The 27,236-nt window shown below is 41.8% G+C and overlaps 1 protein-coding gene across 8 annotated transcripts in view; it reads left to right on the top strand.

The window, feature by feature from the left end:
• Eml6 (EMAP like 6) overlaps positions 1-27,236 on the top strand; it is a 251,358-nt gene that overhangs the window by 170,254 nt on the left and 53,868 nt on the right. For all 8 annotated transcript variants that reach the window (XR_005871731.1, XR_005871732.1, XR_005871734.1 and 5 more), the window contains exons 14-21: positions 1,794-1,912; positions 5,315-5,501; positions 5,927-6,032; positions 14,754-14,847; positions 18,262-18,362; positions 19,578-19,780; positions 21,611-21,722; positions 21,963-22,090. Coding sequence is in view for 3 of the 8 variants with exons in the window: in XM_021227280.2 (XP_021082939.1) it covers positions 1,794-1,912; positions 5,315-5,501; positions 5,927-6,032; positions 14,754-14,847; positions 18,262-18,362; positions 19,578-19,780; positions 21,611-21,722; positions 21,963-22,090 (1,050 nt within the window). In the remaining 5 variants the exon portion in view is untranslated. The remainder of the gene's footprint in view (positions 1-1,793; positions 1,913-5,314; positions 5,502-5,926; positions 6,033-14,753; positions 14,848-18,261; positions 18,363-19,577; positions 19,781-21,610; positions 21,723-21,962; positions 22,091-27,236) is intronic.

Here is a 27,236-nt window from a genome sequence, read left to right as displayed (position 1 = left end):
GTGAATAAGACATGAGATCCCAGATTAATAACTGTCAGTGTCGTCCAGGGACACATAACAGACAGGCCTATGGCAGCTCCCACACATAGCTGTCTTCATGTGGCAGCTAAAGTGACTTGCCCCTTTCCACGTGGCTACTGTCTTAAGATAATGCTGACCTGGACTTCTCTCCCTGAACTTCTGATGTAACTCCATATAAGCACTGAATTTACTTCTCTTCTTCCTGTAGTCATTTCTTCTTAATTTAGTACTAAGACAGTGCAGCCAACAATTCAGCTCAACTTCATAGTTAGATTACTTCGACTGTGTACTGACAAATGTGTTATGCAGTCCAAGCACTAAAAGGGGTTTGGAATGAAACTCTAACACTAAGCAGTACCCCCAGGGATAATGAAACTTAAGCACAAAAGATCTGGGAGAGACTGCCCTTTTGTTTAGTTGGGAGATTTTTATTTTGTGGTGCTAGGAAGCAGTGGGAAGGTCTGACCACTGAAAAAGCCAGGCCTTGGACTTCCTTATTATCTGTGACTTATTTTTCAGTGCCTCTACATATACTGGTTTACAACATCCCCAGTTATTCCTGAGTAGAGGCTTTTATTCTGTTCTACAGATTGAGGTCCATGATGCTATAACATCCAAGCAATAGACATGCCCCAGAAAAGAATCATGGTTTCAGATGAGTAATTATCTGTGGACTAAGAAGTGTAGTTCATTATATCTAAAACAGAAAAAACAACCTTCTGACTTCTTTTCTGATGCCTTAGGCCAGGTCCTAAAAGGAAACTTCATTATAGCTCTATTTCCTGATGTTTTAGTATTATAGTTGATCAAATTGTTATGGGAATCTTTCTGGAGTAAGTACATCAACACTATTAAGAGTGGAACAGAGGAGACATCACCAGAGGAGGGAAACCAGGACAGCTCCTGAAGGGCACTGATTCTGGGTCTAGTTTGTATTCTTATTTATACCCTAAAACCACACGCTGGGAAGGGCAAGCCAGTGAGAGTTTCTATAAACTTGAATGGCAGTCAGCAGGCTGTTACAGGCAGTGACCAATGGTTTCAGCTATTTACCCAGGTCATTCTGTTCCAGGTAGCAAGTGAAGTCCTACTTGACAAACAGACAGTCAATAAATAAGTCAGTATCTAATAATTGGTCTTTTTATCCAATTCTACTTCAAAATGAAATTTTCTTTCCTGAATATGAGAAATTACTAATAGATTGTTTTTTCAAATGTGTTGAAGTTGTTTTTGAGAATAAAACATAATCAAGGTAAATAACATATTCATTTTATGTACATTTAAACTGTAGCAAGTATTTCTTCAGCAGCAGACTTTGAGTTTGGGATTGGACCAATAGAATTTCATACTCAGAACATCCAGATCCATGAGGCCAGGAAGAAAGGAGGCCCAAAGAACAATTCCAGAAGGAAAACAGCTCAGAAAGACCCTGTGTTACAAGCATCAGAGTTTTCTTACCTTCTGAATGAAAAGTATTTTTACTTAATAATTCCTTTTCTTTCTTATTTACTGGACTATCAACTTCATTTATTATCTGGATATATTTACCTAATAAAGCAATAACAAATCAAAGGAGAAGAGGAAATTTTTTAAATCTCAGGTATTTGAAAGTTTTTTTGGTAATTTGGTTCCATTAGGGAAAGGAATATTGAGCCTACACTACATAAAACCCACATTTTATTGAAGTGATAGGTGGTCTGTCTGCAATGCCAAGACACTGTTTAGAAGCCTGAACAGGGGATGTTGGCTAAGCTTTTCTATTGTGCTTGAAGGTTTACAAAGAAGATCTACCTCAGCTAAAGCAACAAAGCAAAGAGAAAAATCATGCAGTGTTCTTTCTCAAGCGGGAGAAGGCTCCAGAGGACAGCCTGAAACTCCAGTTTATACATGGGTAGGTGGCCTTCCTCTGTCCCTGACAAACGAGTCATCAGTCAGTCTCACTACTGGGCCAGAGAGCTCCCTATTTCAAATGCTCCCCTCTCCAAGTTGCGCCCCTGCAGTGACATCTCAGCTGACTCTGTCCAGCTGTCCTGGTTGGTGCTGCGGCCCTCCAGCTCTGGACCTGGTAGGCTTCATGTGTCCTCTCCATGTCGTGTCACCGCTGTTGCCTGCATTCTCCAGTCCTCCAATCCTCAGCTCTGCTTTCTTAGATCACTCTCGATAATGTTTCTTCAGATTTGTCTGCATATGCCCATTGTAAAATTGACATCTAGGGATTTTCATTGTCAGCTTAAATTGTTGAGAAGAATATAAACATATTAAAAATACCTCAGACATTTAAATGTAGCCAGTAGAACCCAAATGCCAAGCTTCATTCCTGCTATTGTCAACTCTTAAAATACAAGAGCAACTATTTTTATCATGATACTTTATATCATTCACATTTTATGTAAATTTTTATAACCATTATAATTCTAACATAAAATTGTACCTTAGTGTATGTTTGAGAGTCTTCAGATACTGTATTATACCAGCTATAAGGAAATGAAGTCTAAGCATGGAAACCAGTACACAATATAACACATACATGCTCACAGTACACTCATGTAAATATGTGCACACACATGTGCGTGCAAATACTAAGTAAGATATAAAATGAAAATTCTAAGGCAGCATGGCTTATCTGAAATGAGATGTGTTGAGTGTGTAAAATAAACTTCAGTTTTAAAGAAGTATCAGATAAAAGCATAGACTATCTCATTAAAACGTTTTTATATGTTGATATGATGATTTAAATGTGTTGAGTTAAAAGTTCTTAAAAATTGGATGTTTTTATTAGAGACAAAGTCTCACTCTGTAGCCCAGGCTAGCTTCATACTTATAGAATCATCCTGTCTTAGCTTCCTCGGTGCTATGTGAAATGTTTCTGGGAACACAAAAGGCCAGGTCAGACTTGATTAAAAGCAGATAAGTGCAGGTTTATTGGGCTTTGTTCTTGGGTGGGTTCACCAGTCCCAAAGAACAGGGCTGGAGAAGTCCTCTGCCCAGGCTAACGCAGGGAGGTTTTATAGACATTAGGCAAGGGGTGATGATGTGCCAGCCAGGAGCTGGGACTGTGCCCAAGTATGGTTAAAAGCTAAGCCTCTGGGTGGGCACTTGGGTGAGCTGGTCATGAAAGAAAGGCGGTTGCACCAGCTGCCAGAAATGTGCAACTGCGCTCTTGGCACCATTCCTTTGTTCAGAATCTTCTCAGTGGGGGGGGGGGGTTGGGGAAGCAGGACAGACAGGGTTTACCAGCTTGTTCAGGGTCAAGCAGGACTTCCAGCTGAACGCTGTGCAATAACAAAGTATTGTTGGACATTTGGCTCACATATTTCTGCTAGATAATAGTGCTGTTCATTTTGAAAATTCAGTTACTGGAAAAACTGACCAAATCAATATTAATACTACATATTAATGTATTTCATTGTTAACCACAGAAAACTTTATTTGAACACTGTTTTCATAAGTTGGTGGTATGTGTGTGCTCTTATTCATTTGTACACCCGTGCATGTGTGTGTGCACTTTCATGCATGCATGTGTGTGTGTGTACATGCTCTCATGCATGTGTGTGTGCAAGTGTGTGTGTGCATATATGTGTGCATGTTTGTGTACATGTTCATGTGTGCGTGTGCTTGGGTGTGTTCACGTGTGCTATCATGAATCCATGCGTGTGTGTGTGTGCAAATGCTCGTGTGCATTCATGAATGTGTGTGTGCACGTGTGTGCGTGTGCGTGCATGTGTGTGCGTGTGTGTGCGTGTGTGTGTGTGTGTGTGTGTGTGCATGGGGGAGTGGAGATCAATGCCAGTTGTCTCCCCCAGCCATCCCCCACATCAGCAGTTCTCAGCCTTCCTAAGGCTGCGACTCTTTACTGCAGTTCCTCATGCCGTGGTGACCCCCAACCATAACATCACTTCATTGCTATTTCATGTAAACTTGCTAGTTATGAATTGTAATGTAAATATTTTTGGAGATAGAGGTTTGCCAAAATGGTGAAAACCCACAGGTTAAAAATGCTGCTCCACGTTATTTTTTGAGGCAGTCTCTTCCTGAACCTGAAGCTACCTTCTGGCTAGTCTGGCAGTGGCCTCCAGGAATCTGCTTGACCATAGTGAATGGCTAGGGTTCAAGCAGTGAGCCCGGCCAAGACGCATCGCTGCTCCCATGGCTTCTGGGATCCAAACTGAGGGGCACATGCTTAAACAGCAAACCCTGGCTGAACCGAGTCCCCCAGCCCACAATAAGGCTTTTCATTTTAGCTGTGTATGTGCTATTCATGGAAAGAGTGTGGCAGAGTTTAGCATGAGTCAAAGCCCACTTCTCAGTTTTCCTTTTAAAAGATGAAAGCATTGAATTAATTCTCACAAATAAATAGGAAAGACAGCAGCAATACTAGTGTTTTTTAATTCTCTAAACAATTCCTGTATTATAGGCTAAAAATAACATTTTGATTTTGATATCACAAAAATGCTAATCTGTTTATATTACTCAATAAGGTGTCTATTTAATTTTGTTAAACAAAAAAGTACTTGATTTACAAAATGATGCATTAACCAATAATTAAGAGTTATTCACCAGATGTAGTAGGGCACACCTTTCATCCCAGCACTTAGGAGGCAGAGGCAAGTAGATCTCTGTAAATTTGAGGGCAGCTTGATCTATATAATGAGTTAGGACACACAGAGCTACACAGTGAGACTCTGTATCAAGAAATTACAGTTATTCAGTTGTGTTTGGAATTGTCTTGCCTCGGCACCCTGAAGGTACTGTACCCCCAAAAGACAAGATGGAAGATGGGAAAGGAAGCCTGAGCCTTGGTTTAGACCTGTCAGAAGCTTAGATTGCTTTGTTCGTTTGTTTTGAAACACAGTCTCTTGTAGCCCAGGCTAGCCTTAAACCTACTGTGTAGCTGGGGATGACCTTCTGATTTTTTTACATCTACCTCCTGAGTGTTGGGACTGAAGTTGTACACTGTTACTCCCTACACAGAATTGCTTTTAGCTAAGAACACAGACACTGGTTGAAAGTCTGGAAGCAGATCTGTGAAAACACAGTCAGTCTCCATGCGCCTCACACACAGTCAGTCTCCATGCGCCTCACACACAGTCAGTCTCCATGCGCCTCACACACAGTCAGTCTCCATGCGCCTCACACACAGTCAGTCTCCATGCGCCTCACACACAGTCAGTCTCCATGCGCCTCACACCGTCAGTCTCCATGCTCCTCACACACAGCGCACATCAACACAGTTGCTTCGCCTCAACAGCTCATGTTTCATTGGTGTGCTGTTCTCTCACCCCCTGTGCTTCAGTTACAGGGGCTACGACTGTAGGAACAACCTGTTCTACACACAGGCCGGAGAAGTAGTGTACCACATTGCTGCAGTCGCTGTGGTGTACAACAGGCAACAGCACACTCAGAGGCTATACCTGGGGCATGACGACGACATCCTCAGCCTGACCGTCCATCCAGTGAAGGACTATGTGGCCACTGGACAGGTGTGTGACCAGAGCTTTGCAAAAGAGAAAGGGCAATTAACTTCTAATCCAATTTACCTAGAATAAAAAATGTATTTGGTAGGAATAAACATAAGGCATGAAACTGCAGGTTCTGAAAACATTGAGGAGGCAGGTGTGGGCCCAGGGGTAAAAGTTATGACAAAAAGATAGCAAAGTGCACATTTAAAGTGCCGAAAATCCCTTAGCAGGGAGCCACTGCTGGGCAAGAATCTGCCAAAACCCAACTCGAGACCCCAGTTAGCGTCTTTGACACTTCAAGCATGATTCCTCATCGGGGAAATACTGAACTGGACCAGACTGTTTCCAGTTGTCTTCCTAGCTTACAAATAACGTATGCTGTGTTATTTCTGAGCAATCCTCGTCACCATGAATGCCTAGTTAACAGCATTATCCTGTCCCTGCAGGTTGGAAGAGACGCTGCTATTCATGTGTGGGATGCACAAACTCTAAAATGTTTGTCACTATTGAAAGGGCACCATCAGAGAGGAGTTTGTGCCCTGGATTTTTCAGGTAAGGTCTCACTAGTGTCACAGAATATGGGCCTATGGCTAATTTTTAAAAAACATCCTCTTGCTTGATTGAGTTCTGATTGTAACAAGGTAAGTTCTTTGCATGCCACCCCGGCCTGAGGCTGGAGGCCATATGTGAGTACCTCACTGAAAGAGAGATTATGCCTCCTTCCATGTTGCATTCAGGTCGCCTTCAGTCTCTCCAGGCCAGCACCTGGAGTTCACATTCTTCTAAGTCTGCTTGGGTGAGTGAGACCAAGAGCAGCTGCTGCTGTGGAAAGTCTTAGCTGCAATTGTCCAGGGATGGTGAAGAGTATCAAATTTAAACCAGACATGTGGACTTCTCCTGTAATCACAACCACTGCAAGGCAGAGGCAGGAAGGGGTTGCCAGAAGTTGGTGTGCACTGCACCTCGCGTTCCAGGCCAGCCTGGAGTACAGCATGGGACCATGTCTCCGACAGCAAAAGATCAGCTCCACAGGTTTATCTCCAAATAAATAGTAGCACATTACGTCTGAGTTATCATATGAAGAGCTAGAGAGAGCTACAGAGCCACTTTATTAAATTGGTGTTTTGGAAACAAATTTTATGTATGGAAAGAAGAACTTCTAAATTAAATTACGAACTCAGCACCATAGAAGTCCTATTGGTAGATGCTGCAGTCTTTATAGTAAATTCGCTTGAAGCTAGAGTTACATAGTGGAATTCTGTTGCAGGGGCTGGAGAGATGGCTCTGTAGTTAAGAACAGTAGGTGTTATTTGGGAGGACCCAGGTTCAATTCCTAGCACCACATGGCAGCTCACAACTGTCTAAAACTCCAGTTCCAGAGGACCCAATACAGGTGCCTTCACAGGTGTGCACATGGTGTGTATAAATACACAGACCCACACATATACAATAAAGAAATACTTTTTTAAAACAAAGTCTATTACAGATGTTACTACCTAGAAATTTTAAACATTTCATTGTAGGAATTGGGTCAATAGAAAAACAAATCTTAATCTTTCAAAATAAATTTGATTGTATAACTGTCTAAATAGCATTGATTGTCTAAATAGCATTCAGGTGTTTCGAACATGTAACATTGCTAACTAAATTCTAAGACTCTACAATCTGTTCCTGAGGACCCTCCCCCTCCCCTCCTCTTATTCATGCCTCTCACCTGGACATGCTACGTTAGTGCAGCCGGGGCTGGCTGTCCCTCACCTGGGCATGCTACGTTAGTGCAGCCGGGGCTGGCTGTCCCTCACCTGGGCATGCTACGTTAGTGCAGCCGGGGCTGGCTGTCCCTCACCTGGGCATGCTACGTTAGTGCAGCCGGGGCTGGCTGTCCCTCACCTGGGCATGCTACGTTAGTGCAGCCGGGGCTGGCTGTCCCTCACTGACAGAGCACTTGGCTCACTGATGGAGCCAGCATCAGTACCACAATAAACAGAGAAAATAAAGCAGAAGATTAGGGAGGAAAGAGAGTGAGGGAGAGAATGAAAGTGAATGGACTTGGATTAGACAATTAGTGGTTGCTGGTCTTTTTTGTAAAGGGAAGAATGCATTAATGCTGATCTCATTCCATCTTACTCACTTCTGGAGTCTTTTGGAAGACAGTTATCATCTCCACCATGGGTCCCCTTGGTTGATTGACTTCGGGCTGTATCTTTGGATGGAAGTTAATGACATTAGCTTTTCTGGGCAGCGTTTCACCCCTAGCCCCTCCATGCTTCTTCACCTCTAGCTACAGTGTGCTTCTGTTTCTTTCTGTTCATGTGCTCTGTTCAGGGTTCCCAAGTCTTAAAGAGCAAGAGTGAGTGTTTTCCTCCATCCTATAGGAGGAAATAACCTGCCTATTCTGCCCCTACAGCCCACTGTTGAGAGCTTTCCTGGAACCAGTCAGGAGCATCTCTGTGTCCTGCACAGTGAACGAGGGTGTTCAGGAGCACCCATGTCTCTGCTCCCACAATAGGTGTCATGCTGTGGACAGAGAATTTACCTTAAAGAATGTTATAGATGAATGAACACATAAAGTTTTGCTTAATGGTCTCTATCCTGTTTCTTACCATTACTGTTATAACTTAACTTTGCAAATCATGTTTGGGAGATAACTGTCTATTTTCTTTGCAATTGTAAGATAAGGCAGTATTTTCTTTTATTAAACTTTCAGATTCTCACAAACTATATGAGTGTGAGTTACTATGGCATTACTAAAAGTTTTCCACTAGCTCCTGTGGCTGCTGCATTAGGAGAAACAAACATTGATAGTTTACTCTTAAGCTGAGGGAGAGAGTTCTCAACAGCATACCTACAAGCTGTCTGCTAAGATTACATCGCAATACACATTGCATGCAAAGTCTTAGGCTTCTGGAAGTTTCTTGTGTGCAGTTTTGAATTGTTAACCATATGTTCTTGACTAAGTAGCAAGATCTAAATGAAAGTAAAATGTTATTTCCTATATGACTCTATCCCAAAGGCTCCAGTGAATCTCCTCACTTTTTCTTTTTAACCCATAGCCTTCTACTCAAAAGCTGAACCACCTTTGTCTTAAAATTCATTTTACCTACAGCTACATAAGCATATGTTAATATTGCTTTATAGTCATTTTAAGACACTATTTAAAATTTTTCTTACACACATACATTATATATATTATATAAATGTATTATATATATAATATATTGGACATATACTCCCAGTCCCATTCCCTATCCTCTCCTTTTAGGTCCCTCTCTCATTATCCTCCTTGTTCCCCTAAATTTCATTTCAGTTTCCATTTAATATGTATACACATTTATGTGTATATTATATTACAATATGTAAATACATGAATATGTCTGTAAAATCTAAGAACCACAAATGAGAGGAAGAAAGATATTTGTCTTTTTGAGGTTGGTTTAATTTGCTAACTATTATCATCTCCAGTTCATTCTTTGTTATTGCTGACAACAATTCCATGGAATTTATAAACCACAGTTTTCTTACCAATGTGGACACCTAGGCTGGTCCCACAGCTGTGCATAGAGCTGCAGGAGCATGATATGCAGATGCCTCTGTGATGTGCTGACTTGGAGTCCTTTGGGTACAGACAAAGGAGGGGCCTAGCTGGTACATCTACTTCTAGCTTTTCTTTTTGAGAGACATCCACACTGGTTTCCATGGAGGAGACACAGATAACTATGCTCTAGAAGATTAGCAAGACACTTGTTAAAATAGTGAAATGAAAATAATAAAATCTACAAGTTTGTGGGATAATGAGAATCCAATATATCTGTGGTCTTGGTGACACTGAAAATTGATTCAATAACTGTAGCAAGTATTTTGCAGTGCTTAAAAACTGTACTTTAAAATATCAATCATGTGAACTATTAATCTTTTAAGTTGAACAAAGAGTAAAGATAATATCTATCACCAATTTCTATGAAAATATGTAATGTGCATTAGCATGTAAAAGGAAACAGTATTACAACTGGAATTTAATGATCACCCAAGTCCCATTATGGGGTAAGGAAATCATACACCCTAGGAGGGGGTAGGGAACATGATTCTGTCCCCTAACCATAATCTTCATCCCTACCCATGTTTAAAGAAATGTCTGTTTCCTTGAGAACTGTGGCAAGAATAGCCCCTTTTGGATAACTGTATTTATGTTTTCTTGTCTTCACATCAGCCTGCTTTGTGTTTCCAAGACAACTTGTCTTATGAGTTCTCTGGGTGAGGTAGTTCTGCCCGTGAAGAGCAGTTTTAGTTTAACAGTACAGTTCCCCATTTCCCAGATACCAATCGCTAAGGAAGAACCCTAGAAACTGCGTTTTGTCTGTGAGATTATAGTGTTGGTAATTAAGTGGCTAGAAAAGAATGGAATTGATGGCTTTAGAAAACACCTAAAAACTGTTCAGGAACCATCTTCACTGGATCTATGATGAGTGATTCATCACCACAAATGGTTGCCTCCAGACTGCTTCAAGTTGATTGATCCCTGTGGTCCAAATTGGGAATACTTTTTGGTTTAATTCTATGGATCCGATAGGTTGTAACAATGTAGCTGTAGACTATCCTCTGTTCCTCTTCCTTGGTGGAGAACTGAGAAACTTTGTTGAGGCGGTGCTGAGGTCAACAGTTGCAGGTCCACAAACACCCAGGTCTCCCGGCTCTCAGTCTGAGAGTGCCACCTGGCAAGACACCTGGAAATTTGCCCTTCTCTGTCTTTAGTCCTGACCCGACTTTTTGCTGGTGCAGAGACTCTGGTGGGGCCCCTGCGGCATCCTGTGTGCTTGCCTGTGGCCCCAGGTATATGCCTCAGAACCCTCTACAGTCTCCTGGTTCAGCTCCTTGTGGGGTCTCATGGGGTCCAGCCAGTAGTAATTTGTATTGTATTAAAAAAAACAAGCTGTCTTGGGTATTGTTTTTTTTTTTTGTTTTTGTTTTTTACTCTTTTACTTTGTTTTGCTTTTTTGAGGGATCTGCCACAGAGCTCCCGAGTAAATAAGACATAGAGGCTTATTCTTAGTTATGAATGCTCAGCCTTAGCTTAGCTTGTTTCTTGCCAGCTTTTCCTAAATAAATTATCCCAACTACCTTTTGCCTCTGGGCTTTTATCCTTCTCTATTTCTGTATCTCTGACTCTGTGGCTGTCTGGGTAGCTGGACCCTGATGTCCTCCTCTCCTTGTTCTCTTGCTCTTCCCTTCCTTGTTTCTCCTTCTATTTGTACTCTCCGCCTGCCAGCCCCACATATCCCCGTTCCTTACTTGCTATTGGCCATTCGCTCTTTATTAGACCACCGAGTGTTGGGATAGGCACAGTACCACAGCTTGACAGAATTAAACAAAAGTAACACACCTTAAAACAATAGTCTACCACACTTGGGCATATAAAGCAAGCCAGTGTGAAAACAAAGCAGCTCATACAGTTACACAACGGGGAATGAATTAATCTGTTCTCACCACAGTTCAAGGTGAAACAAAGATACTTCTTTAGACATTGGCAAGGAGTGAATTTATGTTTTTCTCATTCAACTGAGCAGTACTTTTCAAATTGCATTTATTTATTTCTTTCCATATGTGTGTGCAATGGCATATTTGTGGAGGTCAAAGAACAATCCTGAAGAGTCAGTTCTCTCTTTCCATTGTAGGGGTCCCAAGATGGAACTTGGGTTGGCAGGCTTGGTGGCAAGCACCTCTACTGACTGAGCCCTCTCTCTAACCCTTTAGCTGCTACTTTAACTATTATCACTTCTAGGGAGCATGGGGGACCATTTTTGTTTTGTAACAGTGTAATGAAAATGTTTCACGTGGCATAGAAAAACCAATTAGGAAAAGTTCAGCTTCACAAACATTTTCTGTCTTAAATGTCAGCTGCAAGGTGTTTAAAGGCCGCCATACAATGGTGTTGACTCCGGAACACATAATGCTGGCTGGACATCACTGTCCACTGAGGAAACCTATGCATTTTCAGTGAGTCCTGAATAGGAAGACCAACTTGTAATTGTCAGAATATGTTTTCTTTTTCTAATTTGCCTTTCACTGTTGACATTAGCTTCCTTGGAACTATTTCTAGGCTATCACAACCATCTATAATTAATACATGCTGTGCCTAGAAAGACTGAAAAGAACATCACCTAGACTATAAAAACAAAAACAGCAACAACAGCAAAACCCTACGATGGTTGGAAACAATAGATCTTTCAAAGGTAAAGCCAAGGCTCTGTTGGGAAAATAGAAACAAGGAAATAATAAGAAGGCTCCAATTTTATTTCTAGATAGTGTGTTTTATAGAAATTGCTTATACCTGTAGAACCCAAGAAAACCCCCTACCCCAGAAAAGTAAGCTTTTGTTGGGGTAGATGGTGGATAACCTCACAGAAATTCTAAAAAGAAACCCCCAGAACTTCCCCCACAAAAATCAATCTGCTTACATATGAGGTTTCAGAAGTCAGGAAGTTTTAAAACTGAGATTTAGATGTACGGACACTCATACACCTAGGTCATATTGACACATCAAGACAGCATTCGGGAGACAGCATGCACTTTAGAACAAGCTGATACAGAAAGAAGATACTTATTTGTGCAGTGTTTTCTAAAGGAATGATGGTGTTTAAAATAGTCATATAACAGTACAGCTCCTTTCTATTGTACTCCCTATAGGCACATTCCATCCTTGTCATCCATGTCCTCCTCACCAGCACTACCAGCATGTACCCAAAATAGCTCTGTGTAGTTTCAAAGCATGACCTGCTTACTACGAGCCTTGAAAGAATGTATGATCTTAATGAAAGAGAAAAAACAAAGATAAAATCACCAAAAGTGAAGTTCACTAGTACAGATGCAGACAGGCCATACCAAAAATTAAGGAACCAGTGGCAATGAGGGTGCTGAGCACAAGTTCCCGCTGCACAACGCTGAGAGACCGTCTAACTTAAAGCTTGGTGTCCTTTAGGAATAAGGACACCATCATAAACTTACTGTGCTCACTTAATGGCGACTGACTCTTTTACACGTTTTAATGCCTTTGTGTGATGAACTCAGCTTGCATCTTGAGAAGGTTCGGGTAACCTTTAAGTCCTAGCCTCAGAAGGGCCTGGCGGGTGAGGGTTGTGCAGGTCTGCTGGGTTAAGCCCCAGTCCGTCTCCCTCCGACTCCTCCTCCGGACGGCGGCAAAGACCATCATCTCCATTTGGCTAGAGGATCTCCACACAAGTGAGGCCACTCCATGTTTGCACATGGCTTGAAGTTGGGTTGCCAAAGATTTAGCCTGTAAAAATGCAGGAGGTTCAAGTAGATGTGAATTTCTAATAAGAATTTAACATTAGTAAATTATATGTAACATAAAAAAATATTCAGTGCCAATTCAGAGACTCCATGAGACACATAAAATGTTTTTCATTGCTTCTGTGAAATTCCAGTTTGGTAAGGCTTCCTCTACTTTACCCTAGTTTGGGGTCTATCCCTGGCCTGCCTTTGAAAGTAAAAGTTGACAACTTGAATGGATGAGTCAACCCAAGGACAGTTTCTCACATCCTGTGTCTTTACCTTAATGATGGCCCTTTGTGAAAGACAGGAGACCCCGATTCACTGATGCCGGGTCTCCTAGCAACTGCACAGCGGTGGGAGGGAGAAGCGCTGGCCCTGCAACAGTTCCCTTTGAACCCAGCGAAAGGAAATGCTTATTGACTGTGCCTCCTTCTATGTTGAAGGGAACCTGAACATTAACTATATTCATTTCAAATTTAATTGTACCTTCCCTAGAACTTAAAAACATAGCCTAAATGTCAAAATTGTAGCAATAGTTGATAACAGTATAAATATTTTATAATAACATTATTACAATAGTATTGTTAATAATGATAATGTATTACAGTATGTGAGAAAATATTAGCTGATGGCTTGGTCAGTGTGACCTTGCTTTTGTTTCTCAAAAGCGATTCATGTAGCAGGTTTTCTTGAATTAACAGTTCCCAAATCATGACATGAAGACTTATTAATTATGAATGCTTAGCCTTAGCTTAGGCTCATTTCTAGCTAGCTATTTTTCTTTTTTAAACTTAAATGAAGCCATTTCTTTTTTTTTAAAGATTTATTTATATTTATTATGTATACAGTGTTCTGCCTGCATGTATGCCCACAGACCAGAAGAGGCACCAGATCTCATTACAGATGGTTCGGAGCCACCATGTGGTTGCTGGGAATTGAACTCAGGACCTCTGGAAGAACAGCCAGTGCTCTTAACCTCTGAGCCATCTCTCCAGCCCGAAGCCATTTCTTTTGTTTGTTTTTGTTTTTCTAGACATGGTTTCTCTATGTAGCCCTGACTGTCCTGGAACCCATCTGTAGACGGCCTGCTCTGCCTCCTGAGTGCTGGGATTAAAGACTTGGCCACCACCTCCTAGCAGATGAACCCATTTCTGTGACTCTGTGTGGTCCCCTGAGGCTCTTTTACCTCATCTACATCCTGGACATCCTGTTTTCCTGCTTTCTCTGTGTTTTTATTTGTGAGCTGGTTGGAGGCCCAAAGAAAATTCCAAGTACAGATTTATGTGATGAAAAAGACAAGTAGGCTTACATCAGGGGTAGGACTACAAGAAATTTGGAATAATGTGTATGTATGCATGCACATGTGTGTACAGTTAGTAACTTTGTATGTGTATGATTCTTGGGCTCAAACTCAGGGCTGCTCTTGTCAGGCAAGCTTTGCACTAAGGAACTGCTTCCCCAGCTTAAACTTTTCTTCACACATATTTTCTAAATGTTTATAATGTGCACATTTCATTTGAACTAGAAAAATAAGCAATCAAGAACTTTCAGTTGGAAGGTCATCATCTGTAAGAATGTCTGAAGCTACTTTTTTTTCTATAATGTTCTTAACTTGACAGTTAGACCAAAGCTAGGCTTTTTAGATGTTTCTGAGTTAGAAATAGCCCCAGAGTCACAGAGCTAAATAATGCCCTTCCAGCATTTCCTAAGAGTTGTCTGTCACAGAATGAACAAGACTCATGTCGCTTCCTTGAGAGGCCCTGTTGGTTGATTCTGCCTTGTTGGGGTCTAGTCAGTGGCTGAGCTCACTAGCCACGGTGTGCATTCAGAAACTGGACTGTTGTTGGTCACACATTTTACTCTGTTTCAAATGTATTTGAGCATAAAGAGTATTGTTGAATTTCTTGCTCCTCTTTGCAGTGTATAAACTGTTTCGGCTTCTCACGAAGAAACAGCTTGTTTGACATTTGTGTTGTTTTCATACAGCTGATGGAAAATGTCTGGTGTCCGTTGGTTTAGACGATTTTCACAGTGTTGTGTTTTGGGACTGGAAAAAGGGAGAAAAGATAGCCACGACCAGGTAAGGATCCACAGGGCGCATTGCTGTTAGCTCACGTCAGTGAAGCTCAGCAGTTCCCAGGTTTTGTTTGACAGTCCTCTTCAGACTCAGTGAAATTCACGTGGAAACCTAACACCTAAGTGAACACATATCGATCCTCTTCATGGTGCCAAGCCAGGTGTTCAGCATAAATGTCTGATGGGAAATTAGAAAATTCCAGAATGCTCCCCAGACAGCTCTTCATCCACACCCTTTCTGTAATATTATCTCTACGAAGCTTTGTTTCCAGCAGAAGAAACAGGTGTGCCTTGCCTCTTGTCTTCTCTGTCCTAGTGGCTGGGAAGGATTGTCAATGTCATTGAAGTCAGAAACACCATTTGTCACGAGGCTGTGGCCTGTTGGAGAGGAGGCCCTATCGAGCGCATCTGCTGCTTGCTTTCAGAGCAGGCAAATTGTTCCCCTAATCCCCACACCCTATAAATAGACTCTCAAGACCAACTGCTGTTTATAGCCCACCTGTCCTCCCTTACCCCAGCTTCTCTTTCTGCCTGCTCAGCACTAAGTCTGAACATGACTGTCTACTCTCATCCAGCTCAGCCATGTGCAGGCCCGGTCAGGGGTCAACACTTGGCAGCCACAGTCCAGGAAAGCAGCTGGTTGCCCAGGCACAGTTTCATATGCTGTCCGTTAGTTATGACCTACATTACCAACATCCTGTCTGTGTCACAATAGCAAAGTTAATGGCCTTGAATTGTAATATTTGCTTTTTAAATTAATACTGTCTACTCAAACATTACATGGGAACAAAAGCTTTTGGCAGTTGATAGTAATGAATGAAGGTCTACAAACTGTGGCAGCTGGAGCCTTGAGGACTGCAGCTGACCTTAGAAAAAGTAGAGAGGTTGCTTTGTGGTGGCTGTCGAAATGGGATTCCTGGCGGCAGTAACGCTCAGAGCCCTGCACGCACGCTCTCCTTTCTCGTCTTTCTTGCTGGTGTCCCTCACTCTAGCCCCTCGCCCCTCTAGGCTGCTCTCCTCCCAGACTGAAAACTGAATTTTAATTTAGTATTCCTGATAAGGTACTCTCTGACTTTACACAGTATCTCCAGAAAAGTCTGTGTCCGCATTGAAAACTCAAGGATCCCCTCTGAAGCTGTAGGGACTCACAGTTGTGTGTTGGAGACACTATGAGAAACAGAAGGCGGTACATCTTAGTATTTTTTACAGGCTTGTGAATAGGATCACTTCTGTTTAATTAGCACACAGCAAGCTAATGCCATCATGTTAGTAACACATTTTTGGTTTGTAATTGTTTCCCAGTACATTGTCCCATTCCAAAGCTGGGAAACCTACAGAGTGGGTTGCCCTCTAACAGCATTTTTAATGAGGCATTAATCAGTACTTTTTCCTAAGCAGAAGGTCAGATTTCAGTAAAACTCTGTGGGAGAATACTATATTTTTTAAATAATGAATAAATATAACTATTTACTTAGTATTAATGCTGTTTGCACTAATATATAAATAACCAACTAGTTACAAGCTTTTAAAAAAATGTAGTGTGGCCTTAAATGAGGTGCTGTGGTAGATAAGTATCTAAAACCAGGTGACAGAAGTCGTGCTGTATGAGTGACCCCAGCCTGACTGCATACCCCTCTTAGCTTCTGAGGAATCCCTGCAGGGGCTCCGGGCCTCTAACTCTGCCCTGTGCAGTCTCAGTCATTGCCAGCCTCGCTTTGAACAGAGCCTAACCGTGATCCTGCTCGTGGCAGCACAGCTGCCCCACAGCTCTGCGGTTGCCTGGGTGAGAACAACCCCTCGGGGATGGGGCACAGTGGGTTGCCGAGATGGCCAGTGTCCACATGCACCGTCTGTACCAAACTGCACTCTTGGGATCATCCTGCATTTACGAAGGTGTTTATGTGAGTCTGCTCATTGTCAGCTCAGGGAAAGAGAGACGTTCAGAATACCAAATGGACTCTTACAAGATCTCCACTGAGATCTGAGCCTCTCTGTTTGGATGTATTTGTACCATTGCTAATTTCATGAATGCCTTCAGCCACCTGTTAGCAAATGGAATTTTTAGATGATGTTAATCTGTCTGGTTACAAAACTAAATTTCTTTTAATTTCGAGAAGAAATTACTGGTATAGCTACTTTACTTTTAGGCATTGTAGCAGCACATTAATTTTACATAATAATGGATTTCATTATAATGTTTTCATACATGTAGATAGTGTATTTTGATTCTATTCTTGTTCCCCTCTCACTTGTTTCCAACTAGCCAACTTCTGATTTCATGGTGTGTGTGTGTGTGTGTGTGTGTGTGTGTGTGTGTGTGTGTAATTAGGGTAATTTACAGCAGCATAAGCGAGGGATTACTTACAAGACTGAAGATGTCTCTCCCTCCTCCAGCAATAATTAGCTGCCTATGAATGCACAAAGGGCCAGGGCCTCTTGCCTGCCTCCCCCCTCCGTGATGGAATGTTGATGGGCCCTCTCCTCCGCAGGCCTTATGCAGGTGTCACAGATGCTGAGGATTCGGGAGTGCCTGAAAGACATTGTTGCACAACACCCCTTCCTGCAGCTCTCACACTGTTTCTTGTCCTTCTCTTCCAATGTTTCCTGAGCTTTGGGAGGGTGATCTAGATTGTCCCATATAGAGCTCATACTCAACAGTCACTTACTCTCAGCATTTGACCAGTTAGGAACCTCTGCAATAACATCCACCAACTACAAAATTCTCTGACCCAAGCTGAGAGTAGCACTAGACTATAAGCATAAATGAAATATTCAAAACACAGTTTGACAAGAGGCATCATGTCCATTTAGCAAAACATCAGGAGCTTCCCCATTCTGGCCTGAGGCCTCCTCAGCCACAGCACAAGACATATATTCCCTCTTGTGGAGTCATTCTTACATATAGTGGTTGGTTACCTCCATACAGCCATGCTACTATTATACCAGTGGACACATCTTGCCAGGAAATAAACTTAAGTGTTCTGAATCAGTAGATAACATCCTTTCTCTCTCAATAGCTTGTGAGCCAAGGACTCAATTTATAGTGAATATTTTTCTAGCCAAATTGTCCATTTGAAGCTTTTCATTAATGTCATTCCTTCTATATTTCCTGCCCAAGATCTCACTGTCTCAGAATTACATGCAATCCAATGGTGGTGTCATTAATTTTATCTTATGGAGACATTCAGATACATTTAAATAGATAAAGGTAGGGATATTAGGAAAGACAGTAGGCCCAAACATGTGCACACACACACATCCATGCTGCTATTTTATAGTAGACTCCTGTGTGTTTTAAATATTTTCTTGGTTCCTTGTTTATCCTGTTAGATACACTAAGCCAAATATGTTTTCAATATAATTCTATCAATGCTTTCATCTAAACTAGAGGTTATTTTTCCTTGTTTGTCTCTTACAGAGGGCATAAAGATAAAATATTTGTGGTAAAGTGTAATCCACACCATGTTGACAAGCTGGTTACAGTTGGGATTAAGCATATCAAATTCTGGCAACAAGCAGGTACTATTACATTGTTATTGGGTTTCTCTTCTATGTAGCAGAGAACTGTACCCTTGCCTTGGGATGAGGGGTCCTATTGCCATCATGTGGCCAGTCTCTATGCAAACTAAAATTAAAATTTGCTTGATACTCTCTCCCAGTTTTGCACTGTACTAATTATTGCATAAAATGTGAAACCCTATATGATGCTAGGTATATTCATCAGTATCTAGAAAGCTTTTGAAAATGTTCTGCTGTGAAAATAATGATTTTTATATTTAGTCATCTGAACTGAAAGCAGTAATTATGTTGTAGTGCTGAGTAGGAAGTAATTACTTTGGTTGAGTGAATACTGTTTTCAATATTTGGAGGATTCTTTTATTAATACACTGCCAAATTTAGCATATGACTCTGTACATAGAAGGTGGTCAAAATAAGTATTTGTTAAATTATATGTTGACAAGAGTGAGGACTAAATAAACATGAATAAACATGGAAACAGCTGATTCCTCACTTGTAGGCACTGTTACAATTGTATCTGAATTCTTAGTACTGAGCCCAATAGTACAATGAGCATGTGTGGGGCTGCTACTCTGCCGCTTTCCTCTTTTAAAGGAAGGACAGTGGTAGCACCCGAGTATGTAGAAGCCAGCTGGATGTGAATGTCTTAAATGGAGCTGGGTTGTCAGTGATGGTCAGAGTATAGAAAATGGGAAAACCTAGGGCACAAATCTGATGATATTATTTCTCCTATACAACAGTTCATTCTTGACCCCAGAATCATCATGAAAAAAATTGAGACAGAACATATACAATTACATTTTACACATACTATCAGTCTGGCTTTGTTCTTTTCTTCAGTTTCATTGAGGCTTTCCTTGCTCCCTGAGCCCTGAGTCATTCTGTTCTTCAGCAGACAAGGAAGGAGGACTTACACTTAGGCTGTGTGTGTGTTGGATTAGAAGGCATATTAAATCCTCCATCTCACCAGATCTGGGTTCCTTAAAACAGGAATGCTGTCCTTGTATTATATCTGGCATTGAGCACCACATCTGACAGACAGAAAACAGGAATCCTGTGGATCCTGACAGAGTGGCTGAGCATCCTCACAACACCCTTGCTGTTTTTGTTACTTTGACACATACTATAGACAGTTTTTTCCTCAAGATGATCCTTCTATGTGCTCAGAGGAAGCTCCAACTTTCTAGGGTATTATATACCCTTTTTCTGCTCCAGGTGGGGGCTTCACCTCCAAAAGAGGGGTCTTTGGAAGTGCTGGAAAATTGGAAACAATGATGTGTGTTTCTTATGGGCGAATGGAAGATCTAGTGTTCTCAGGGGCAGCCACTGGAGACATTTTCATTTGGAAGGATATTCTACTACTGAAGACAGTGAAGGCTCATGATGGACCTGTGTTTGCAATGTATGCCCTGGACAAGGTATGGTATGTTTGTCGGCTTCCTTTTCCTTGTCAGCTTCGGAAGAACCACTAAGAAGCTTGAATCAAAAAATAACCCTGTCTGAATTAGGAAGTAGTTGTCAGAGGGGACTAACCAAAGGGCAATAAGGAAGAGAACACAGTTTTTATCATTTCTTTTGCTCATAGCTGCCCGTGCTTCTCTGTTTTCTCATATCTGCACCTCCTGGCTGCCACTCCTAGGAGTCCCATAAGGAGTCTGAAGGGAGATATGGGCACCCAACAGCAGGAGAGACCACAGGTGTATCTCAGTGATGTCCTTTACAGTGGCACAGTATGTAAAGACCTGGAGGTACAGAGTGCTTACCTTATTGTCCCACACATTGGTTTATTGCAACCAAAGGTGGTGTTCATAAAAGGTTTGCTCCTGAACAGACAGGTTCAGCTGCCAGGAGTGTTCAAGCAAAGTATGCAATGGCTATATTTCCACTCCAGGTCATCGTCCTAATCTGCCCAGCTACCCATCTGCCTTCCAGTGTTCTTTACAAAGACTATTTAACAGTGTGTTTAAAGCTCTTTCTTTCACTAATATGCCTGAGAATGACAGCCTTTTTTATTCAGTTCTATAGCACTATTAGTTCACTTCAGTTTAAGCTACTCAACATGGTTTTTAAAATATATCAAGTTTTAAAATGTAACAATAAATATGTTGAGCCCACAGCAAAAGTATGTCTTTGCTGGAAGTGCAGTTGTAATGATAGTTTTTGTAGTTGAGCTGTTCTTTTGCTGGAAAATTTGATTTTGGTTAAATTATAAATGTTAGAAAAAATTAAAGCATAATGCAAAATTTGTGGCATCCTAGAAGTCAGTGTGGTATAACCTAATTAAATGCTTTTATTATTTAGGAAATTAAGCTAAAGAGCAAGAATAGTTCAATACAATATGCTGTGTTTGTATTTAATTTGAGCAACCATGAAGAGCAAGAATAGTTCAATACAACATGCTGTGTTGATATTTAATTTGAGGGGTGACTCTCCTTGCTGCAGTTCTAGCCTGCTGTTCTCAACATCCACTGAAACTGTCTCTAGACCCTAGAGGACTACAAGAGCCAAAGGTCCTCAGGTTCCTCATACAAAAAAGGGAAAGGTATTTGCCTGCATCCTAGGTGCATGCACACACACACACACACACGCGCGCGCGCGTGCACGCATGTGCGCGCGTGCATACCATGTACTTAGGATTATGGACACCCCACTGTGTACTTTGAATCCTATCTAGATTGCTTACAATAGCTAATGCATCATAAATGCTATGCAAGCCATTGTAGTTCTGCATTAGGAAAATAAGGACAAGAAAAATGCCTGTGAATGTTCAATGTAGATGCAGTGCTTTGCTTCCCTCATGTCTCAGTCTGTGAACACAGAATCCAAAGATGCAGAGAGCAGCTGTAATAAAAAGGGTATTTACTCTAATGAACTTCAAAATATGGTTTCATGTGAGCTTAATTAAATGCGCTGAATTTAAAAATTGATAGGTTGGAGAATTGGCTCAGTGGTTAAGAGGACCCGGTTTTGACTCCTGGCACTCATATGATTGCTCACAATCATCTATAATTTTATTCTTAGGGATCCTTTTCTAGCTCCCACAAACACTTCATGCTCATGGTACACAGATATACATGCAGGCAAAATGTTACACATAAAATAATGGAAAAATATAAAAGACTGTTATCACTGGATTTTTTTTCACTTAGAAGATATACCTGGAGCTGCCTGATCTAAGGGGAAGTCCTGGTGGGACCAGAAAGTGATTGGTCATGTTGATGTGTACATATAACCTTTTACATTCACAGGGCTTTGTAACAGGTGGAAAAGATGGGATTGTGGAACTCTGGGATGACATGTTTGAAAGATGCTTGAAGACCTATGCCATCAAAAGGGCTGCACTGTCAACTAGCTCTAAAGGTAGTACCCAAATATGCAACCAAGAACACTCTGTTCACAGGAACTGGGCAGTGGTGCCAACTTCTTGTAGGAGTAGTTCTTAGCCAATCAGATTTCTTTCTTCCCATCAGAATCTCAGTCCCTGGCAAGCATATCAAAGATGATTGCCTAGTACCTAGCTAGAGCTAGCCCTTTGAAATGGAAAACACTGTGCTAACCCACCTTCCTGGTACTTACTAAATTCAACATTTCCCCTCTCAGGCCTGCTTTTGGAGGACAACCCTTCAATTCGTGCCATCACCCTGGGCCATGGACACATTCTTGTGGGAACAAAAAATGGAGAGATTCTAGAAATTGATAAGAGTGGCCCAATGACACTGCTTGTTCAGGTACCTCATTTGTACATGTTGCAAACCACGTTCATGTCAAGGCTGAGAATGGACAAGAGAGGCAAAGGGTACATAGGTTACATAGAACGTCCTGGGGTGCTCCCGTGTGGTGTTCACTGGCTGTTGGTGTGCCGTGCACAGCCACAGACCAGCAACACTCATTCTAACCTCACCACCTCTGTGGGCCAGGATCTGAGTACAGCTGAATGGGTTCTTCCACACGTTGCTAAAGGCTGGGGCTCAGCAGAGTGGGGAGCTTCTTCGGCCTCTTAGGCTGTTGGCAGAATTTAGTTCCTGTGGCTGTAGGACTGGCGTTTATTTTCTTTCTAACTGTTGCCCAGAGGCTACCCCCAGTCATGTCACCTATCAGCCCAGAGTTCAGTGGGATGCATAGGATTTCTCATACACTTACTTTTCCAGAGCAAGCAAGAAAAAAAATAGACACCACGATCTTATGCAACTTAATTATGGCACACGTTCCCTGGAACTTTCAGTCACCTTTGCCTCATTCCACTGGTTAGAATCAAGCCAAAGGTCATGCCACACTCAAGAGGAGATGATTACAGGCTTTGATGATGAGGGGCTTTGTGACTATTGCCCCAGGAGCTTGTCTGCTGTACTCCTCTGGCCACCAATGGCAGATATCCCAGCCATTCTATGGACTCAAGAGCCTAATCACTTGATAATACATGCTCAAAGTTCAGAATCTAATCATCCATATCAGACCCAAGTGTGGATGATGCACCTTAGATATAGATATAGCTCCTTCTGATCTGTTGATCATAAAACTGGTGATAATTTTTAAAAACTGATGATAATTTCGCTGTTCGCCACGTAATCCTTTAGGCCTTGCTTCACACACCACATTACCTTCTCCTCAACCCCCTTTCCCTCAGGATACATACCTATGCAGAATCAGATTTAAACAGCACAGAAATGTTTGGTGGGCAGGAGTCCTGCCTGTTCTGTCATCACACTGCCTTTGTAGGTGAAGAGGCATAGTGAGCCATGAGGCTGTGTTCAGAAGCTAAAATGAAGAAACATGCTTATTGTGGTTTCTATTGCTATTAATTGCAAGTTAAACTTGAAAAGAAAACCCTGCCTGTCAACAAATGGACTAATAAACAGACAGTTTTCAATAGAAGAAACACAAATAGACAATAAGTATTTTTAAAGATGTTAAACACCCTCAGCCATCAGGGAAATATAAATTAAATAACTTTGAGATTCCATCTCAAATGGCTACCATTAAAAAACAAAACAAAAAAAATGCTAGCATGTTTTTCTTTATCCCATCAGTCAGCTCCCAAATTATGATATGGAGATATGTTACTAATTCTGAGTACTCAGCCTTAGCTCAGACTTGTCCCACAAGCTCTTTTAACTTAGTTTAACCTGTCTCTTATTCATCTACATTTGCCTTGGGGCTTTTTACCTTTCTTTCATTCTGCACGCCCTACTTTCCTGCTTCCCCTGTGTTTGACTGGTCCCTGCTGTCTCCTTTTCTTTCTTCCTTCTAATTTCCTTATCCTACTTACTTACTCCCTACCCAGAAGTTCCACCTATAACTCCTCCTTTGCTATTTTCCATTCAACTTTTTATTAGATCAATCAGGTGCCTTAGGCAGGCAACATAAAACAGCAACACATCTTTACATAATGAAACAAATGTAACACATTTTTACATAGTTAAACAAATATTCCACAACATATACAAATTGTAACACATCTTTATATAGTTAAATAAATATTCTGCAACATAAATAAATACAACACATCTTTATATAGCTAAACAAATACAGCATATCCTGGCATAGTTAAACAAATATTCTACAACACATGGACATGGGAGAAAAAGAGGAACCCTTATTTACTGCTGCTGGGAATGTAAACCAATTCGGTCATTTAGGAAAGAAGTATGAAGGGTTCTCAAAAACTTAAAAGTAGAATTTCTGTATAACCCAGCTATAAACACATCTATACACCCAAGAATGGTATCCTCCCATAGACACCTGCACAAGCATGTTTCAGCCTGCTCTTTTTCACAATAGCAAAGAAATGGAATCAGCTGAGACTAGTGGATGAGTGGTTAAAGAAAATGTTACTTACTCAAAATTTTCTTCAGCTGTAATGAAATTTGCAGGAAAATGAATGAAACTGGAAAAGATAATGAATGAGGTAACCTCGACTCAATAAAACAAAAATTGTATATTCTCTGTCATGTACAGATCCCAGCATACATGTATGTGTGTGTGCATGTACCCTGGCCATGGGGCTGTGGCTTGTGAAACATGTAAGGTGGTCACTGAGGGGGAGGGGGTAGGAAATGGATTGAGGGGGGAAAAGTTCAAAGGGGAATCAGAAGGAGGGGGAAGGAGATGAACAAAGGCTGGTTTAAAATGGTATGTATGTACTGAAACTACCGAGATAGATGACAGACAGAGTAAACCCTCCTTCAGAAATCTGGTTAAAATAAACCTGAAGCCCCTACATCTGACTGTGCAGGCCCTGTGGGAGCCATGCTGGCCCCTTTACAAGTCTTTGCTTCGCTCGGTCCCATCCAGACTAATTCCTCCCTCTTTTTGGTCACAACTTATTTAATATTATGAAAAAGCATATTTAAACCCTCAAAAGTTTGAAAATGTTTGAAAATTAAATTTTTTCCGTAAATGCTAGATTTGTGTTTTTAAAATTTTTATGCTATAATTTATTTTTATTTATTTATTTATTTTGTTTTTTTGGTTTTTTTTGAGACAGGGTTTCTCTGTATTGTTTTGGAGCCTGTCCTGGAACTCACTCTGTAGACCAGGCTGGTCTCGAACTCACAGAGATCCGCCTGCCTCTGCCTCCCGAGTGCTGGGATTAAAGGCGTTCGCCACCAACGCCCAGCCTTATGCTATAATTTAAAGTACAGTGTAAACTCTTCTAATTTTATAAAATGTTATATTAGTTGAGGTAATTTTTTTAAGTCTGCTTTAAATGTGATAAGGGGCTTTTCATTTTTTGGCTTTTGCTATTGTGCTCTCTCCTGTCTGTACTGTTGCTCTAATATGAAAGTCACCCCTGCTGTGGCCTATTGAGTACCTACTGTGTGTCAGGCAGTACCACAGCTCAGGCCAGCCCCCATTTCCCCTACTCTAGGCTGTTCCCACTTGTCCTACAACCATGGGTGTGGCGGGAAAGCAGTACAGGAAGATAAGGAAGGTGCCGCCCCCTGAACTGGGAGCCCCAGTGGCAACGTCATCAGCCTCGTCCACCCTCTCCCTCCTGGGTAACTAATCTGTCCCTTTCTGTGGGGGTCCCTGAAAGTGCTATGGACCACAGAAAATGATCTATGAGAGGCAACAAGGAAATCTATTTTGACCCTTAGTAAGCTGGGCTGGTTCAAACTTCTCAAGTCTAACCATAAGCGGTTTATTTTTGACATATTTAAGTACAGCACAACTTTGTAAAAAAGTTTCCTTGTGACAGTTATCATAACAAAGGCATGACTACATCCAAACTCCTTTGCAAAGTACCTGTGATTCCTTCTGTAAGAATGGGTTGGGAGGAAGGATTTATGGTAAGCATAACAGTGAATTCTTTTGCAACGTACATGGGACCTTTCGTAAGAGTGGGCTCTATCGACTGAGAAACAGTGCTCAGGAGTCTGGGGGATTCGGGGAAAGCCTGGCTGTAGAGAATACGAGGTTATTAGCTACACCCTCACCCAGGCTTCTGGGTGGAAAATGGGTGTAAATCCCCTTTGTTGAAGGACAGGCCTGTGAGCATCCCTGCTCTCTCCAGCACTCATCCGAGAGCCTGCGGACCTCACGCCCTCCAGACCTTCTGAGCACCTCTCCTGTCCCCTCACTTGCCCCTCCCGGGTAAACTCAGGGTGTGTTCAGTAACCCTCGAGGCTCCTGAGAGGGTCTTCCCCGTGCTTTGTGGTAGGCATGGTAGAATAAGGGCTGACTGCTCCCTTAGGACAACAGTCATGTTTTGAGGGAAAGCTGCCACTGGGAGAATATTCAGGAACACAGAGGTGATGGGAAACCATCATCTGCCCTGCTGTGGGCAGGGTTCAGAACTCTTCCTGCGGTTCTGATGCACTTGGGATGAGGGTGTTGCTTAAGAGAAGGGCGCTTGTTTGGGAGCTGGAGCAGCCAGCAGCGTGCAGAGGCTTTCAGAACCTGGCTGTGCACACCTGGAATCTGACCCGCTGTCCATTATGCCACCGTGCTGTTTCCTACGCGACGAATAAAGGCAGATCTTGGTCTGTTTCTTATGTCATTTAGAGTCCTGGTCTGCCTCCTTGTCCCTGTGCCATGTGGGACTTTAAATGATCAGCTTGAGAAAAATAATAGTTTTGAAATCAGTTTGAGACAGTGATTTACAAGGGTCACAGAGCCAATGTGCAAAGAGATTTGGCCATGTAAAGCCCTCAGCAGAGCCAGTCAAAGAGAGGTTGGGGATGGCCTACCACCCATCTTTTGTGACTCTGAGGGGAGGCTTTTAATATGAGGGTTCAGTGCATCATGGTCCCAAGAGATGAAGGACAGAGCCTGTGCCGCCCAACCCTGCCTTCCCCATATATGATTGTCATCCAGTTTCTCCTTGGAAAGATGCTGATCCCCCAAGACATTCCAACTACCAGCCCCCTGGCTGTGTGGCCAGCCTGCTTACTACTCTAAACAGACCATCTGCAATCAGCTTAGTTAATGTGGTCCATTTATTACTAGGTGGTGCTAATCTCTTCTCTATGCTGCTTTATTGAGGGATAAATTATTTTTTTCTTCATGTTAAATGTTGATATTTAAAATACTGGGATTTTGTTTTATTTTTGTTGTTGTTTTATCTTTGTTGTTGCTTTGTTTTGAGACAGGGTTTCTCTGTATAGTTCCTGGAACTACTCTGTACACCAGGCTGGCCTCAAACTCACAGAGATTCACCTGCCTCTGTCTCCAGAGTTATGGGATTAAAGGTGAGCACCGCCACCACCACCCAAGCATTGATACTGAAAATCCTGTTTTGTCTCAGTTACTGTTTCTAAGCCAGTGTGTTTGTGATAAACACAGGTTATGGAATTGCTTCTGTGTGTGTTATTATACACCTTCAGCTTGTTGGTGAGTACTGTTGGCACATGGGCAAAACAGTTTATGAGCAAA

The sequence above is a fragment of the Mesocricetus auratus genome, unplaced genomic scaffold (genome assembly GCF_017639785.1).
Source record: "Mesocricetus auratus isolate SY011 unplaced genomic scaffold, BCM_Maur_2.0 Super-Scaffold_100029, whole genome shotgun sequence".
Taxonomy (NCBI): domain Eukaryota; kingdom Metazoa; phylum Chordata; class Mammalia; order Rodentia; family Cricetidae; genus Mesocricetus; species Mesocricetus auratus.
This window is presented reverse-complemented; position numbering and strand designations above follow the sequence as displayed.